This window comes from Garra rufa, chromosome 18, assembly GCF_049309525.1.
Source record: "Garra rufa chromosome 18, GarRuf1.0, whole genome shotgun sequence".
In the NCBI taxonomy this organism is placed as follows: Eukaryota; Metazoa; Chordata; class Actinopteri; order Cypriniformes; family Cyprinidae; genus Garra; species Garra rufa.
In genome coordinates this window covers 37,688,220-37,705,730 of record NC_133378.1, presented here as the reverse complement: position 1 = coordinate 37,705,730, position 17,511 = coordinate 37,688,220, and the positions used below count along the sequence as shown (strand labels likewise).

At 31.6% G+C, this 17,511-nt stretch overlaps 1 protein-coding gene across 1 annotated transcript in view; it reads left to right on the top strand.

Moving 5' to 3' along the window:
- Positions 1 to 16,983, top strand: part of tut4 (terminal uridylyl transferase 4) — a 31,713-nt gene extending 14,730 nt beyond the window's left edge. Inside the window, exons 8-25 of the mRNA XM_073822755.1 lie at positions 806 to 1,311; positions 1,456 to 1,606; positions 3,455 to 3,541; positions 4,879 to 4,982; positions 5,329 to 5,386; positions 5,473 to 5,576; positions 5,654 to 5,743; positions 7,907 to 8,020; positions 8,113 to 8,190; positions 8,389 to 8,566; positions 10,295 to 10,342; positions 10,454 to 10,536; positions 10,622 to 10,737; positions 10,821 to 10,975; positions 11,741 to 11,844; positions 13,379 to 13,928; positions 15,478 to 15,630; positions 16,421 to 16,983. Coding sequence (XP_073678856.1) covers positions 806 to 1,311; positions 1,456 to 1,606; positions 3,455 to 3,541; positions 4,879 to 4,982; positions 5,329 to 5,386; positions 5,473 to 5,576; positions 5,654 to 5,743; positions 7,907 to 8,020; positions 8,113 to 8,190; positions 8,389 to 8,566; positions 10,295 to 10,342; positions 10,454 to 10,536; positions 10,622 to 10,737; positions 10,821 to 10,975; positions 11,741 to 11,844; positions 13,379 to 13,928; positions 15,478 to 15,630; positions 16,421 to 16,506 — 2,765 coding nt within the window. The 3' untranslated portion in view covers positions 16,507 to 16,983. The remainder of the gene's footprint in view (positions 1 to 805; positions 1,312 to 1,455; positions 1,607 to 3,454; positions 3,542 to 4,878; positions 4,983 to 5,328; positions 5,387 to 5,472; positions 5,577 to 5,653; positions 5,744 to 7,906; positions 8,021 to 8,112; positions 8,191 to 8,388; positions 8,567 to 10,294; positions 10,343 to 10,453; positions 10,537 to 10,621; positions 10,738 to 10,820; positions 10,976 to 11,740; positions 11,845 to 13,378; positions 13,929 to 15,477; positions 15,631 to 16,420) is intronic.
- Positions 16,984 to 17,511: the final 528 nt, after the last annotated feature.

Sequence of the window (17,511 nt, the reverse complement as noted above, 5' to 3'; positions counted from 1 at the left end):
ATGGAGGTTTTTCGACATACCCTAACTGTCATGAACTGGATTACACGCATGAAAATAACCAATTGTTTCGCTAGATAAGACCCTTCTTCCTCGGCTGGGATCATTTAGAGCCCTTTGAAGCTGCATTTACTGTATTTTGGAAGTTCAAACTCGGAGGCACCATTAAAGTCTACTATATGGAGAGAAATCCTGAAATGTCTTTACGAGTGAAGAAGAAAAAAAAAACCTAACCCTAACATCTTGGATGACAAGGGGGTGATGAGTACAGTATCTGTAAATTTTTGTTCTGAAAGTGAACTACTCCTTTAAGTTCACTTTGTTTGTCACATTAAGATGAAATGTAACCCTAGACCACAAAACCAGTCTAGCACGGTTATATTTGTAGCAATATCCGACAAATACATTGTATGGGTCACAATTATAGATTTTTCTTTTATGCCAAAAATCATTAGGATATTAAGTAATGTTCCATGAAGATATTTAGTAAATTTCTTATCGTAATTATATCCAAACTTAATTTTTGACAAGTAATATGCATTGCTAAGAACTTAATGTGGATAACTTCAAAGGCGATTTTTTTTTTTTTTTTTTTTTTTAAGTATTAATTTTTTGCACCCTCAGATTCTAGGTATTCAAATGGTTGTATTTCAAACAAATATTGTCATATCCTAACAAACCATACAACAGCTTGCATGTGGTGTATAAATCTTAATAAAAAAAAAAAAAAGACCCTTATGACTGGTTTTGTGTTCCAGGGTCACAAATATGAAAAAGCTTTTGTAAATGACTAAATGGTGTGTTTCAGATCCGTTTGCGTTAAAGAGGAACGTGGCTCGCAGTCTGAACAGTCAGATGGTGTTCGAGTACATCCAGGAGCGTTTCCGCACGGCCTATAAGTATTTTGCCTGTCCTCAGAGCAGGAACGGAGCAAACCGCAGCTTACTAAGAAAGAAACCCAGACGTTCCCGCATGGCCCGATCCTGCAGCCTAGATCGAAAATACCGGGTGGAGGCAGAGAAAAGCGGCGAGGAGGACGCAGACAGCAGTGATGATGATGATGAGAGGGATTTGGAGGAAGAAGAGAGCCTGAGAGCAGGGTTCAATGAGCTCCTGGTGAGCGAAAGTAGGATGGATGCTGAATCTGAGGCTGTTTCTCAGGAGCTCTCCACAGCTGTGTCTCTTTCCACCGTGAACGGTTTGCTGATGGACAGCGATGAGGAGGATAAAGATAAAGAGATGGAGAAACAGGACAGTATTGCTCCAGAAGACATGCACTACATCTTTGACAGGATGATATTCACTGGAGGAAAGGTAGTTGCACAGGATGCTGTAATGTTTTTGGTGCAAAACATACTTTAAATCTGAGAGAGGGATCCAATAATTCAATTTTCTGATGTATTATAGTAAATAATCTGGTGCTGTGATTCAGAAGTGTCTGGTTGTTTTACTCCACAGCCGCCAACAGTTGTGTGCAGCATCTGCAAGCGAGATGGCCACCTTAAAGACGAATGCCCTGAAGATTTTAAGAAGGTTGAGCTAAAACCTCTGCCGCCCATGACTGAGCACTTTAGAGAAATCCTGGATGGACTCTGCATGCTGTGTTATCGTGAGCGCCTTACCATACTTTACTATTGTCTGTATTTAAAGGGAAAGTTCACCCAAAAATGAAAAATTTATGTATATCTGCTTACCCCCAGGGCATCCAAAAAAATGTAGGTGACTTTGTTTCTTCAATAGAACACAAACGAAGATTTTAACTCAAACTGTTGCAGTCTGTCAGTCATATAATTGCAGTCAATGGTACCCATGGTTTGAGAGTCAAAAAAACATACACAGACAAAACCAAATTAAACCCTGCGACTCGTGACAATACGTTGAGGTCTCAAACATGAAATAATCAGTCTGTGCCATAAACTGAATGGTATTTACATCATTTTTTATTTTATTTTTTTTACACCTCTGATCCACCGCAATGTCTAGCTGTCCTGAGTGGGTGATGAAAAGCAAGCAACCATAACTCCAGGTAATCGGGCTCAAAAGTTGGGAGTCAGTGAAAAGTCAACACTCCTGGAAGAGTTTGCGCAAGCAAACATAATCTTTTAGTTTTTAATCGGTTGCAACGATCAGGATAAGCACAAGTAATTACCATTTTGAGTAGCCATCGTGTCCACAATCTCATTGTGTAAACTATGAGCAGTGTTGGGGGTAGCGCATGTACAAGTAACGCAAGTTACATAGTGATATTACTTTTTCCAAGTAACTAGTAAAGCATTACTTTTAAATTGACAAGAAATTATCTGAGTTACTTTTCCCCCCATTTATTGATTAAAAGCTCTACTGTCCCCATGTTGAGAGAAATTGTGAGTAAAATGTTACTTTGAGATGAATTAATGCATGTTCACATTTATTCTAGAACTACTCACTAAAAAACAGATACAGTATTCCTCAAAATAAATAAAAACAGTGAAATTCAAACAAACCTGCAATAATTAAATGTTAAATAATAGAAATATCCTTTATGCATTTAATCCCATTTTATTAACCAATGTCTTTGCTGCTGATCTTCGATGATCCAATTCATCTATACTAATAAGCAAAAAATTACTTAAGATAATCTAACATTTGTTTTCCTTTCTTTTTTTAATTGCTGAAGAGTTGACTTTTTTTCTTCTGCAGTCTACTGTATAGACGTGAATTTACTTTTCTCTAAGCCTGAGGCTTTTGGTGTAAAAAGGCTTTTACATTTGCCAAAAATATAACTTTTTATATTAAAAACAAACAAGCAAGCCCAGCCCAGATTTAAAAAGTAATGCAAAAGTAACATAACACATTACTTTTCATAAAAAGTAACGTAATGTAATTATTTACTTTTTTAGGCAGTAACTCAATATATGCTTTATTTTTAAAAGTAACTTTCCCCAACACTAAAAAAAATGAGTGATGTACACACACGACAAATCGCTTCCACGTATGCGTCCACTATGCCAGAGCACATTGACGTCTCATGCGCTGGCTGTTGTGAACATGTTTAGGACAGTTGGACATTGTGGTGGATCAGAGGTAAAAAAAAAATATATAAATACTGTTCAGTTTCTTGCACAGACCCATTGTTTTGCGTGTTAAGACCTCAGTGTATCGTCACGAGCTGCAGGATTTAATTTGGTTTTGTCTGTGCGTGGTTTTTTTTTACTGAAAGCCGTTGGTCCCATTGACTGCCATTATATGACTGACAGACTTCAACGGTTTGAGTTAAAAATCTTTGTTTGTTTTCTACTGAAAAAACAGAGTCACCTACATCTTGGATGGGCTGGGGGTAAGCAGATAAACATAAAATTTTCATTTTTGGGTGAACTATCCCTTTAATACTCCAACATACTCCAATATTTTCTAAGCAGCTTGAGTGTGCTCCCTTATAGTTACTTTAGGTTGAGTTGTGATGTTTTTGTGTTTGTAGGTGAGCTGTCGCCATCTCTCATCGAGCAGCAAAAGAGAGAGCAGATTCTGGGCAGTCTGGAGCGCTTCATCAGAAAAGAGTACAACGGTGTGGAAACACGTTCAAACATGTACAAAACTTCTATAGTGGTGCCTGTTTTGCTGTAATAGCAACATTTTTAATTCTTGATAGCATTTCTAGAATTTTCCAAAAGAAGAACTACAAAGATTGATTACAGCGATCAGAAATAATGCATAATTTGAGAAGTCAAATTATGCCACATATTAGAAACACCCATGTTAACTATTTTTGTTGTAAATTAATTACATTTTAATATAATAAATAGCAATGCAATGTATTTCTTTCTCTCTCTATGTATGGCTAAAATTATTAGAACACTAGTATTTTCACCAGCTAAAAATGATTTTAAGTCAGTTATTTCTATTTTTTGCTGTAGAAAATATCAGTTTACTTTTCCAAACATTCATTTTGCCATTAATTGTACAAATCCCGAGAGATTTTTGTTTGCACAAGGAGTCTGACAGCAGCTATTGCTTCACAAAGAGATCTGTTCTCGTCATCATCCAGTCTGTCTGGAATGATATGAAAGAAACTGAACGAACTGAGACGGACTAAATCCAGAAAAACTGTCAAAAGTCTCCAAGATGCTTCAAGAAACCTACCTACAAAACTACATGAACAACTATGTGCAAGTGGGCAAAAGCTGCTTTAAACGCAAAGGGTGGTCACACCAAATGTTGTTTTAGATTTTAGCATCCTCATTTTACCTAACTGTGCCTAAAGATTTTAACAGTACTGCAGCTTTGCAGGTAGGTTTCTTGAAGCATCTTGGATACATTGCCACAGTTCTTCTGGATTAAGTTTGTCAGTTGTTCTGTTTCTTCTTGTCATTCCAGACAGACTGGATGATGAGATCAGATCTGCAAACAAAAATCTCACTGAATTATTACAATTAATGGCAAAATGAATGTTTGTACAGCAAAAGATGGAAATAACTGACTTCAAATTATTTTTAACTAGTAAAAAATACTAGTGCTCTAATAATTTTGGCCACCACTGTATGGATGTATGTATGCATGTGTAACTGGGGTTCATGAGTTATAATAATTAATAATTCGTAATATTGTACAATTTAAAAAGTAAATCGTTTTAAAACATACCAAAAAAAAAGCAGTTTATTTTTTGTTTACCTGCATGTCATTAACCATTAACGAAAATCAAAAAACCACGAACATGCAAATTTGTTGTTGAATTATTAAAGTATTTGACTCAAAGTAAATATAGATTCAGCTGACAAAAAAGTTGATAAATCTTGGATTTATAGTGGTAATAACTGTAAAATCATTACAGGTAACACAAGTTAACTGCAGCATCCCTTTTTGTTTTAACATAAATTAATCTCTATTCTGTTTGTTTTTATTCAGATAAGGCCCAGCTTTGTCTGTTTGGCTCTTCCAAGAACGGCTTTGGGTTTCGTGACAGTGACCTGGACATCTGTATGACACTTGAGGGTCACGACACCGCTGAGGTATGAATCTTCAAAAGAGGGACATTTATGGTAGATGCAGTGTTTTATATTGATTTTAGACTGTTTGTTTGTAAATATCTGTATGATTAGGCCAATATTCAAAACATGTCATCTTTTTATTTCTTTATTTTTCATGTCATGTCAAGTTTCAAAATAACTGAACAAGTTTTCCCTTTTTTATAATGTGCATTATAACGTGTTGATGCATGCTTTCACTTATTTTACATGGTATTTTGTGTTTAAAACTTTCAAAATTAGATAAATTTGTGTTATTGGGTTTTTATTTTAGTTAGTTGTTGACTCTCCTATTGTTAAATTAGGTTTTGCTGTCTTGTTTTTCTTGCAGAAGCTGAACTGTAAAGAGATCATAGAGGGTTTAGCCAAGGTTCTAAAGAAACATACAGGTACGGGAGTGATTTATTTTGTAAAAGTGAAGTTAGCATGAGTTGATTCTTCAGCGCTGATTGATTAATTTGTTTGTGTGGTGCAGGTTTAAGGAATATCTTACCTATCACAACTGCTAAAGTGCCTATAGTGAAGTTTGAACACAGGCAGAGCGGACTGGAGGGAGACATCAGCCTCTACAACACATTGGTGAGAGACTCTCTCCTATATATGTTTATATAAAAAGTGTGTTTTATTTATTTATTTTAATGTTGTCTTTGTGTCAGGCCCAGCACAATACTCGGATGCTGGCCACATATGCTGCTATAGACCCTCGTGTGCAGTATCTGGGCTACACGATGAAAGTATTTGCCAAGGTAAGACCAGATATCTCTGCTGTTCTGATCAAATAAATGCAGCGTTGATGAGCAGAGGTACGACAACGTTTAAGTGCCACGTTAAAAAAAAATGAAGATTTTGAGAATAAATTCCAAATACTATGAGAATGAAGTTAAAATGTTTTTAAAATAGTGGAAGTACTACGAGAATAAAGTCAAAATACTACAAGAATAAAGTCAAAATACTAGGAGAATAAAGTCGAAATGTTTTAAAAATAGTTGAAGTACTACGAGAATAAAGTCAAAATACTACAAGAATAAAGTCGAAATGTTTTTAAAATAGTCAAAATACTACAAGAATAAATGAATAATGTCAAAACTACGAGAATAGTCGCAATACTACGAGAATAGTCGCAATACTACGAGAATAGTCGCAATACTACGAGAATAGTTGAAATACTATGAGAATAGTCTTAGTATTTTTAAAATAGTCGCAATATTACGAGAATAGTTAATATACTACGCAAATAAAGTATTTTTTTTTAAATAGTCAAAATACTACGAGAATAGTCGCAAAACTAAGAGAATAGTCTAAATACTACGAGAATTGTCTAAATACTATGAAAATAGCTGAAATACTATGAAAATAAGGTTGAAATTTTTTTAAATAGTTGAAATACTATGAGAATAGTCGCTAAACTAAGAATAGTTGAAATACCATGAGAATAGTCAAAATACTATGAAAATAGTCTAAATGTTTTTAAAATAGTCACAATACTATGAGAATAGTTGAAATACTATGAGAATAGTCTTAATGTTTTTAAAATAGTTGCAATACTATGAGAATAGTTTAAATACTACACAAAGTAGTTTTTTTTAAATAGTCAAAATACTACGAGAATAGTTGAAATACCATGAGAATAGTCAAAATACTACGAGAATAAAGTCGAAATACAATGAAAATAGTCAAAATGTTTTTAAAATAGTTGAAATACTACGAGAATAGTGACAATACTACGAGAATAGTTAAAATACTATGAGAATAGTTGAAATACTATGAAAATAAAGTTGATTTTTTTTAAATAGCTGAAATACTTGGAGAATAGTCGCAAAACTAAGAGAATAGTTGAAATACCATGAGAATAGTCTAAATACTATGAAAATAGTTGAAATACTATGAAAATAGTCAAAAGTTTTTAAAATAGTCGCAATACTACGAGAATAGTTAAAATACTATGAAAAAAGTAGAATTTTTTAAAATAGTCGAAATACTACGAGAATAAAGTCGAAATACAATGAAAATGAAGTCTAAATGTTTTTAAAATAGTCGAAATACTACGAGAATAGTTAAAATACTATGAAAAAAGTAGATTTTTTTAAAATAGTCGAAATACTACGAGAATAAAGTCGAAATACAATGAAAATGAAGTCTAAATGTTTTTAAAATAGTCGAAATACTACGAGAATAGTTAAAATACTATGAAAAAAGTAGATTTTTTTTTAAATAGTCGAAATACTACGAGAATAGTCGCAAAACCTAGAGAATAGTTGAAATACCATGAGAATAGTCGAAATGCTACAAGAATAAAGTCGAAATACAATGAAAATGAAGTCTAAATGTTTTTAAAATAGTCGAAATACTACGAGAATAAAATCTAAATACTACGAGAATAACTAAATGTTTGGAAAATAGTCAAAATACTACGAGAATAGTTGAAATACTACGAGAATAAAGTCTAAATGTTTTTAAAATAGTCGAAATACTACGAGAATAAAGTCGAAATACTACGAGAATAAAGTCAAATTGTTTTCTATATTCTATACTCTTATGTTTTCTAATTGTTTCTATACTCTCCAAATATTAGAACTTTAATTTCTACGATTTAAATTCTCGAATTATTTTGACTTTCATCTTGTAATCTTCAATTTTTTTTATGTGGTACTAAAATGCTGTCATACAGAGGAGACTGTCAAAAACATGTAAAAACGTGTGTGTAATGGTAAGAAATAGTGAAGAAAAATAAATGATGGTTAAATATAAATATTTTTTCCTATATATTTATTGTACTTTCTAAATAAATAAGAGGTCATAAAATAACATTTTCTAAAAATAAAAATTAAAAAATGTTGTTTACAGTATTTTTGAGTGCCTGTAGCATGTCACTGCTCTCTTCAATAAATATTATTACATGTGTTTTGCAGCGCTGTGACATTGGCGACGCCTCCAGAGGAAGTCTCTCCTCTTATGCTTACATCCTCATGGTGCTGTATTTCCTACAACAGAGACAACCACCAGTCATCCCTGTATTACAAGAGGTACAAACCTCTTAATAAAAGTTTGTGTTAGTCAAAATATCTCTGTAAACGCATTTGCAAGCTAGAAATGCTTTCCCATTTTTCTTCTGCAGATATTTGATGGGAACACTGTTCCTCAAAGGATGGTGGATGGCTGGAACGCTTTCTTCTTCAATGACCTCGATGAACTGGTAAGCAGGCTTGAGATTTATTCTTTTTTATTAAATTAAATAATTTGAATATTATTAGTAATTACTTGTCACTAGATACACAATGAAAAATGGTAACTGACAGAATATATCTTTTATATGTCATCGAATTATGCAACCCAATGCATTTTCAAGTGCTCTCAACATCCATCAGTTAACGTGTGTGTTTTTTGTGTCCAGCGGCAGCGTATGCCGGAGCTCCATCAGAATAAGGAGACCGTCGGCGAGCTGTGGCTCGGCCTGCTGCGCTTTTACACAGAAGAGTTTGATTTTAAAGAGCACGTCATCTCCATCCGCCAGTGCAAACGCCTCACCACCTTTGAGAAACAGTGGACGTCCAAATGCATCGCTATCGAAGGTTTGAAACGCTTACAGTATTATTTTGCTGTCGCTCTGTTCTGAAATACACAAATATTACAATTCAGCAAATTTATTCTATTTATTTATTTGTTAATGTAATCAATTCAGTCATCTAGATCTGCCTTTTTCTTACATTTTTTGGAAATGAAAAACTATTTTCATAAGCCCACAAACTGATACCTAATGCATGGATTTTAGATTAAACATTTTATTCAATTTTGTACTTGTTTTATTTTTTTCATAATAGTATTTTATAGTTATCCCATTCATTCTAAGTACATTTTAAAATGTTTAATGCACGATACATGCAAGATACAGTAAAAAAAATACATTATTTATAATTCATTTATAATTGAATATAAATTAATATATAATCACTTGTTTATATTATTTATAATTAAATTAATAAATCTATAAGAAAAGTAATAAAATTAATAAAAATAATAGCTTATATTTAGTTGATTATAATTTTAATTTTTTATTATTAATATTTTATTAATTTGATACTTTTTCTAGCTTTATAAGTGTATGTGAATGTATCTTAATTATTCCTTATATTGTTTATTTATAATTTATTAAGAAATTAGAAATTAAGAAACTAAATACACAGAAATAATAGATCATTTATATGTATTTGTCTATATATCATTTTTGTATTTTAATTTTTTACTTTTTTTTGTTTTATAAGTGTTAAGTTTAGTTTACTTTGTTTCCAAGTACATTTTAAAATGTTTAATGCTCTAAAATACAGTTTTGAAACGCATGTTTTTATTTACATTTTTATTATATTATTTATAATTTATTTATAATATAAATTAATATATAATCACTTGTTTATATTGATTTATAGTTATTAATAAGAAATGTATACGTGATTGTTTCACTAAATACACAAAAGGAAATAATAGACTGTTTATATTTATTTGTTTATATATTTTTATTTATATTTTATACTTTTTTTAGTTTTATAAGTGTTAATTTTAGTTCCTTTAATTCCTTTGTTTTCAAGTACATTTTAAAATGTTTAATGTACTAACATGCAGTTAAAAAAATCTTTTAGTTTTTATTATAATAATTATAATTAATTTATAATTAAATATAAATGAATATATAATCACTTGTTTATATTGCTTATTTATAATTTATTAATAGGAAATCTATAAGTCAGAGAGTTGCTTATATTTATTTAAAAATATATATATATATTTTTAGTTTTTGTAATTTTATACTTTTTATTTACATGTTTAATGCTATAAAATAAAATGCATGTTATTATATTATATTATTTATAATTATCAATAAGAAATCTAAAAAGTGATTTGTTTCACTAAATACACTAAGAAAAATAATAGTTTTATTTATATTTATAATTTTAACATTTTTATTGATATTTTATTAATTGTATTATTGATACTTTTTAGATTTTATAAGTGTTTTTTAATTTAAGTTGTAGATTTGTTTGGTTTTTAAAATGTTTAATGCGTTAAAATCAAGTTAAATTTTTTTTTTAATATTTTTATATTGTATTATATTTTAAAATATTTTTTTATAATAGTAGTAGTAGCAATAATAATAATAGTAATAATACTAATAATAATAAGCATTACTGTTATAATTTATTTTTAAAAAAAGTTTTTTTTATATTTGTATTTAGCCAATTTTTTTTATTACAACAAGACAACTGAGTTTTGTGAGGTTAAATGTTATATGTTGTGTTTTTACGCAGATCCCTTTGATTTGAATCACAATCTTGGGGCTGGAGTCTCTCGCAAAAGTAAGCAAAATCCCTATCCCATTCCACACCTTTTCAGTGTTTTTCTGCTCCAAACCGCAATACTAGTCAATATACAGTTTATTATATCTCACTTATTCTCTCTGTACACAGTGACTAACTTCATCATGAAGGCCTTCATCAACGGCAGGAAGCTCTTCGGCACCCCTTTTTACCCTCAACCAGGAACAGAGGCTGTAAGTCACACTAAAACTGCTTCTGAGCGCCATTAACCTTCTTTTCATATCTTATTTCATCTTCATGTCTCTGTCTCTCTATCAGGATTACTTCTTTGACTCAAAGGTGCTGACAGACGGCGAACTGGCTCCGAATGACCGCTGCTGTCGGATCTGTGGGAAGATCGGTCATTATATGAAGGACTGCCCAAAGAGGCGCAGGTGCATTGTTTATGCATGAAGAAATTATGTTCCACAGCAATATTAGTGAAGCAAAGTGCTTAGCTGATCTTGTTTGTTTTCAGAATGAAGAAAAAAGAGAATGAGCGAGAGGAGGAGGTCAGGGAGGAGGACAGAGAGCCCAGAGAGAGACGATGCTTTCATTGTGGCGATATGGGTCATGTGAGGAGAGACTGTCCCGATTACAAACACCTCCGTCAGAGAGTGGCAGCTGGACCAGGTACAGCTCAATTTCATTCAGCCGTTTGTTCTTTTGATTTATTTGTTAATGCAACCTTTCTAGAGCTCTCTAGAGAGCCCAAACAGCCAAAATATCTGGGCTGAGATGATAAATCAGTGCATCGTGATTCGTGGATTGATTGAAAAGATATGATTGGATAGTTATGGCCAAAGACTTTTATAGTCCGTAGGGATGGGACGATACACCTACCACTGGATTCAAAACTATCATGATATTTGGGTGATGATACGATGTGTTGCGTTTTATTTTTATTATTATTATTATTATTTTTTTTTTATAATTTCGATTCTGCAAGTATTGCGAATTGATATTGCTATTAGGGCTGTGATGATGGGCTAGTCTGCCGATTCAAATGTTAAACAAAATGAGTAGAAAAAATACTTTCTGAAATAAAATAACATGCTATGTGACTTTGCAAACCGTTTATTCATGTTTAGTCATGTTTTCCCAGCCAAAACTTTTTTTTTACTTTGTTTACCGCGAAGTATATTTTGGTCATCCCATTAAAAATAACATACATTTTGCCCTCTGTTGCAATAAAAGCGGTATCTTCTACCCACCACTTATTAGGAAAAGTAAAATAATTATTCTGAGGTAAACCAATCGATTTTTAAATAATTTCAAATAGAGATGCTCAGGTGTGTCTATTTTTCCCTAATGGTGTTGTTTTTAGTCTTGACTCATCTGTGTCCAATAGGGGGCACCATATGACAGCATTTCACTCTTTACTCTGTTTATTTCTAGTTCCTCATATGGTCCGGGCCATGGCCAGCTCTCAGTCCATCCCCATTCCTCAAGGTGCTTCAGTCCACGATCGGGGCGGACGGAACAGGCAGCCCTCAGAATGTGTAAGGACCTTACTTACTTATAACTTATAACTTACTTATTTTTTTATTTATATTTATTCATGCATTATTTAGAATTATAATTAAAACATTTGAGGAATTTTCAGTACATAAACAAAAAAAATGTTTTATTTAATTTATATGATATTTATTTATTTAGATTTATATTGTATATGTTTTTTTAATGATGTTAATAAATTATCTTATTTCATCATTTCCATTTTAATTATATTAATAAATTATCTTATTAAATGTATTTTTAGTGGGGGTTTTTTCAATTATATTAATAAATTATCTAATTATTTTTAGTAATTACTGATTATTGGTAGTATGTATTTAATATTATTTAGAAATAATTTAGTATATATTATAAAGTATACTGTATTTTATTTATTACTATCATAATATTTATAATTATAAGTAATCCATTTTTTAATTTTCACTAAATAAAACAGTTATTTAGTAGTTAGATTGAGTTATAGATTAGATAAGTTAAATTTATATATGCATTTATAATTTTTTATAATTAATAAAGTATTTATTTTAGTAATTAGTAATTAATTTTCTTAAAATAATCTAAGAAAAAATGCAATTTTAAATATATAGTTACATAGTTCTAATATAATTAATAAATAATATTTTTTTTAATTATAATGAATTAAATTGTTTAGTCATTTTAAGTAAACAAAAAATGATTTGATTTAATTTACATAAACACATTTTTAATTGTTAAATCATCTAATTAGTTTTATTATATATAATATATTGATGTGTATATTTATGATATTATTTAGTAATAATATAGTATATATTATAAAGTATATAATATTACTATTATAATATTTATTAGGTAATAAATCTTTTATAAATAAGAAATAAAATAATAATAAAAATACTTTATAACCTCCCTTTTTATTCACTAAATAAAACAATTTAGTAATATGATTTGTTGTATATAACATGTCTGTATATGCATTTATAATTTTTTTTAAGTATTTATTTTTAGTAATTAGTAATTGTCACAAAATAATCTAAGAAAATAAAAAAGTCATATAAATATATAAATTTTAAAATAATATATGTAAAATACAATAAGTATCTTATTAATCGCTATTAATATTATTACTATTATTATTTTTATTCTTCACTAAATAAAACAAGTATTTAGTAATTAGACTTGTTATATTTATCATCTTATTTATAGTAAATAAAGTATTTATTTTCAGTAATTAGTAATTCATTTTCACAAAATAATCTTTTAAAAATGAAAAATTATAACTTTATTAATTATATTAAAATTATATTTATATATAAATAATTTTATTTTAATAATTACCCTTTTCTCTTAAAGAACTTTTTTTTTTGTACTGAAGAAAAGTTTTAGAAACTTACACACGCTGATATTTTCTGATATTAACTTTAAGTATTAATATAAACTGCATATTAGGTTTTACTTCATTTGTATGTATATATAGAACAGAATTTCACAGATTCATTTTTGGATGCACTGACACTTTTTCTGTCTATTTCCATCCAGTCTGATACACGTCAGACGCCTCCCTACTCCCCTCAGCCGTCTCCATACAGCCAGGCGTCCATCTCGCCCCAGAACAGCAAGCCTTCCTCTGCGTCCTCTACCTCCAAACCCTCCCAGCCGCAGCAGGTTCCCCAGGTCCAGCTTCCCATCTTCAACTTCCCCCATTCCCACCCGGGCCAGTACCACGCCAGCCTCTCTGCGCTGGGCCTCTTGCCTGCCCACCCCCAGCAGCCGCCCCTCACCTCGACCTCCTGGCCCATCCACGGCCCTCTCATCCCGGGCTCCGGGGCCTCTACCGCCTCTGGCCACCCGTCCTCCCCGGGCCTGAAGTTTGCCGTCCGGGGCGGCGGAGGCGGGAACGGAGGCGGGCAGACGGTGAGCCCCGCCCCCATGAACCTGAACGACCCCAGTATAATTTTCGCTCAGCCGTCGACGGCACGGGTGGCTGGTGGAGTGGGCGGCGGCCCGGGCAGAGATAGAGGACACCCCTGGCACAATCACCATCTCAATCCGGGGCCACTGGTGGGAAACGGCACAGTAAACAAGACAGGTACACACACGTGGTGCTCGCACTCACTGGTTAGTGCGTCTGTCACTCTGTTTCAAAACCTAGGGAGATTTTCCTTAAGGAGATTTAAGCTTTATACAAATATAACACTTAGATTTCAATTAATTTTGACATTAGCTTGTTGCATGTTACTATAATACATCATAGTATAAATGAGGGGGGGAAATACATTTTCTTACAATTTTATATAATGAAGTTAATAACCTGTTATGTTTTAGTTAATTATTTTATAATATATATTAATTAATAATTATATTAACATACATATATATACACATACATGCATATATACACATACATGCATATATATATACACGTACGTACGTGTGTGTGTGTGTGTGTGTGTGTGTGTGTGTTTGTATATGTATATATGTATGTGTGTGTGTATGTATGTATGTATGTATGTGTGTATATATATACACACACACACACACACACACACACACACACACATATACACATACATATACACATACATATATATACACATGCATGCATATATATACACATACGTACGTGTGTGTGTGTGTGTGTGTGTGTGTGTGTGTGTGTGTGTGTGTGTGTGTGTGTGTGTATATGTATGTATGTATGTATGTGTGTATTTTCTTTAGTAACTATTTTTCACTAAAAGGTTCTAACTGAAAGTTATAATATTAGCAAATTATTAGCTATTATTTTGTGCAATCAGAGCAAGTTGTTCTTAAGAAATACATTTTGTTTTTCTAATGTCAAAATCAAATATAAACCTGTATTTTGTCTTAAGAGTTTACTTAAAACATAATATAATTAATAAATAGTTAAATTGCTTTTTGTGATTATTTTGCATTACGTAAACAAAAGGAAAACAATATTAGAAACTTTTTTTAAAACATTTTTTATAATTTCTACTAAAGTTTTTTTTTTTTTTTTAAATATGCCATTAAAATGTAATGACTGGTAAAATAAAATATTTAATCCCCCCCAAAAATAAGAAATAATTTTAGGACCCTTTTAGCATTTTGCTTTTCTAATATGAAATTCTATTTTGCATTAAGAAAAATACTGTTTAGTAATTACTAATTCATTTGATCTTTTGAGGGCAAATCCCAACTTTTTTAATAAAATAAATTAATAACCTAATGGTTCTTTTAAACAAAATATTAACCTGTAGTTTAGTAGCCTGAAGTGTTACTATCCAATAAAATCCAGCTCTGAATTATTTGCCGCTAAATATATCGTTGTGTTCAGGGCTGAGTGAAATCAGTGCGGTGTGTTTGTGAGCTCAGGTAAGTGTCACAGGTGAATTGGGTTCACTGGGTGACTCCACAGCTGTAGACTAAACACTGGGAACTGGTTTTACTGGATTGCTTGTCCTTAATTATAGTGTTGCTTCACCTGTAACCCTTTGAAATCAAAGTCGCATTTAAATAAGGAAAGTGACCTAAAAGCTTGTAGTTTTAATAATGGTTACGTGACGGTTTAAAAGTGGTGTTGGTTACTTTGCTCTATTGGTTGAGAGATGTTTGTTCACTGTTTTCTCTCTATATCTCAGATGGTAATTTCCCATCTCAGTTTGCTGGTGTGAGTCAAGGCTCTCGGTCCTGGGAACACAGCGGTGCTGCTCCATATTCGCTGTCTCCATCCTTCATGCCCTACCGACTGCCACCCTACCTGCAGCAGCCCAACAAACCCTTCATCTCACAAGGTACCAGTGCTGTTTTGTCTGACATGCTGAAAACAAAATTAACACATGCACAAAGTTGAGGAAAGTAACGGTGGAATTTTCCATTAAAATTTAGTTTATTTATTTTATTTTGTTTAAGGACTAAGGCTTTAGATCAGACCCAATAAGTTATTTAGTGCCAAAAATCTTCCCTTTAGCACAATAAAATTAAGAAAAGACCAAAAAACAAATCGAAGTAGCAAACCTTCATTACTTGTTCCTAATTTTTTTATTTACTTTAGTTTATTTTAAGAATTAAGGCATTAGATCAAACCCAATAAGCCCACAAATCTTCCCTTTAGAAAATAAAAGTAGAATAAAAAAGCTGTCATGGTGTTTATTTTATTTTGTTTTGTTTAATTGTATTTTATAAAAAAAAAAGAGAAGAAAAAAAAGAGAGAAAAGCAAAATGTTGTTTTTATTTCATAGTATTAATAATTTTATTCATTGCATGGGGAACATGCTTAGTTGTCTTTACTGTCACTGCAAAATTATTTAATAGTAATAAAACTTATGTAGAACAGTATTTTTTTTTACTTTCTTTTAATTTTGGGATGAAATTAAACCTGGACATTTTTGCGAAATTCTTCTGAGCAAATTTGCCATTTCTGTGCATTAAGAGGAACTTTTTTTATTAATGCAACGTGTTATCCATAGACATTAAGTTCATACTGAATATTTGTCTCTGTGGTTTTTAAAGGCCACAGGTGCACAGACTAATAAATCAAGAAACATTTCAACTAACAACAGCCTCTTTTTGCCTCTCTTGCAGGTTCTATGGTGGCAAATCAACATTACCCACTGATTCAACACGGTCGGCACGGCGGCAATCTCAACTACATTCAGCAGAAGAAATGAAGAAAGACACTTTACTTTGTAAAACCAATGCCCAAGGTCCTTATAGACAACAAAAGAGACTAACTTTGCATCCTTTGGTCATTTGGAAACTTTTTAAAAATGAATTTTATCATTTTGTACAGTTTTTATGTTTTATTTTCCTTTTATTTCTGTGTGTATCATCACATTGATTTGTGATACGAAAATGTCAAATATTTTAATACCCCTATTTTTGGAGGGGTCCAAAAAAGTGTTTTTATTTTATGTGTAAAATAAGGATTTCAAATGTATTCGCTTTATTTTTATTAGCTGTATTCCTATTTTGCTTGCGGAAGGACAAAGGCTTTTAGATAGGAAAATCAAACATAACAACCCAATAAGACAATTATGTAGTGCCAAAAAAAACTGCCCTATAGCAAACCAAGAAAACAGACAAAAAAAGAGCTGGGAAAAAAAAAAACAGGAAAAGACCAAAAAAATAAAGAAAAAGCAAACCAACATGCTTAAGTGTTGCCTTTTATATTTCTTTTTAAATGCATGTCTATGCAACAAGAACCCCATGCGTTGCCTTTGCAATCATTTCACTCTCCCTTTTACATTCTTTTCCAGACCTCTTACAGAGACTCATTAATAAACATAAAATTAGGGTGTACAATTTCCATTGGCTGTGCTGAGATTCAGTGTTAACATTATACATCGTGGTAGTAGCAGGGTTTGTAAAAGGTTCCTTGAAGTATGTGAATTTTGTAATTAAAGGCCTGGAAAACCCTTGAAAATAGCAATATTCCTGAAGAGGTATTTGAAAAGTGCTTGAATTATTGAAAGACAATGTATTTATGAAATAAGTGTTTATTTTGTCATTATACCTTTTTCAGTTAATGTCAGAAAACAATCGAGCTAAACAAGTAGTAGTACTGACAGTGGCGTGTAAACGGGTCTGAATATGCGAAAAGAGTAACAGATGAACCAAATTAATTGTCAGTTATGCTGGAACTGCTCCGATTGATTAAAACTCGTGACTTAGAT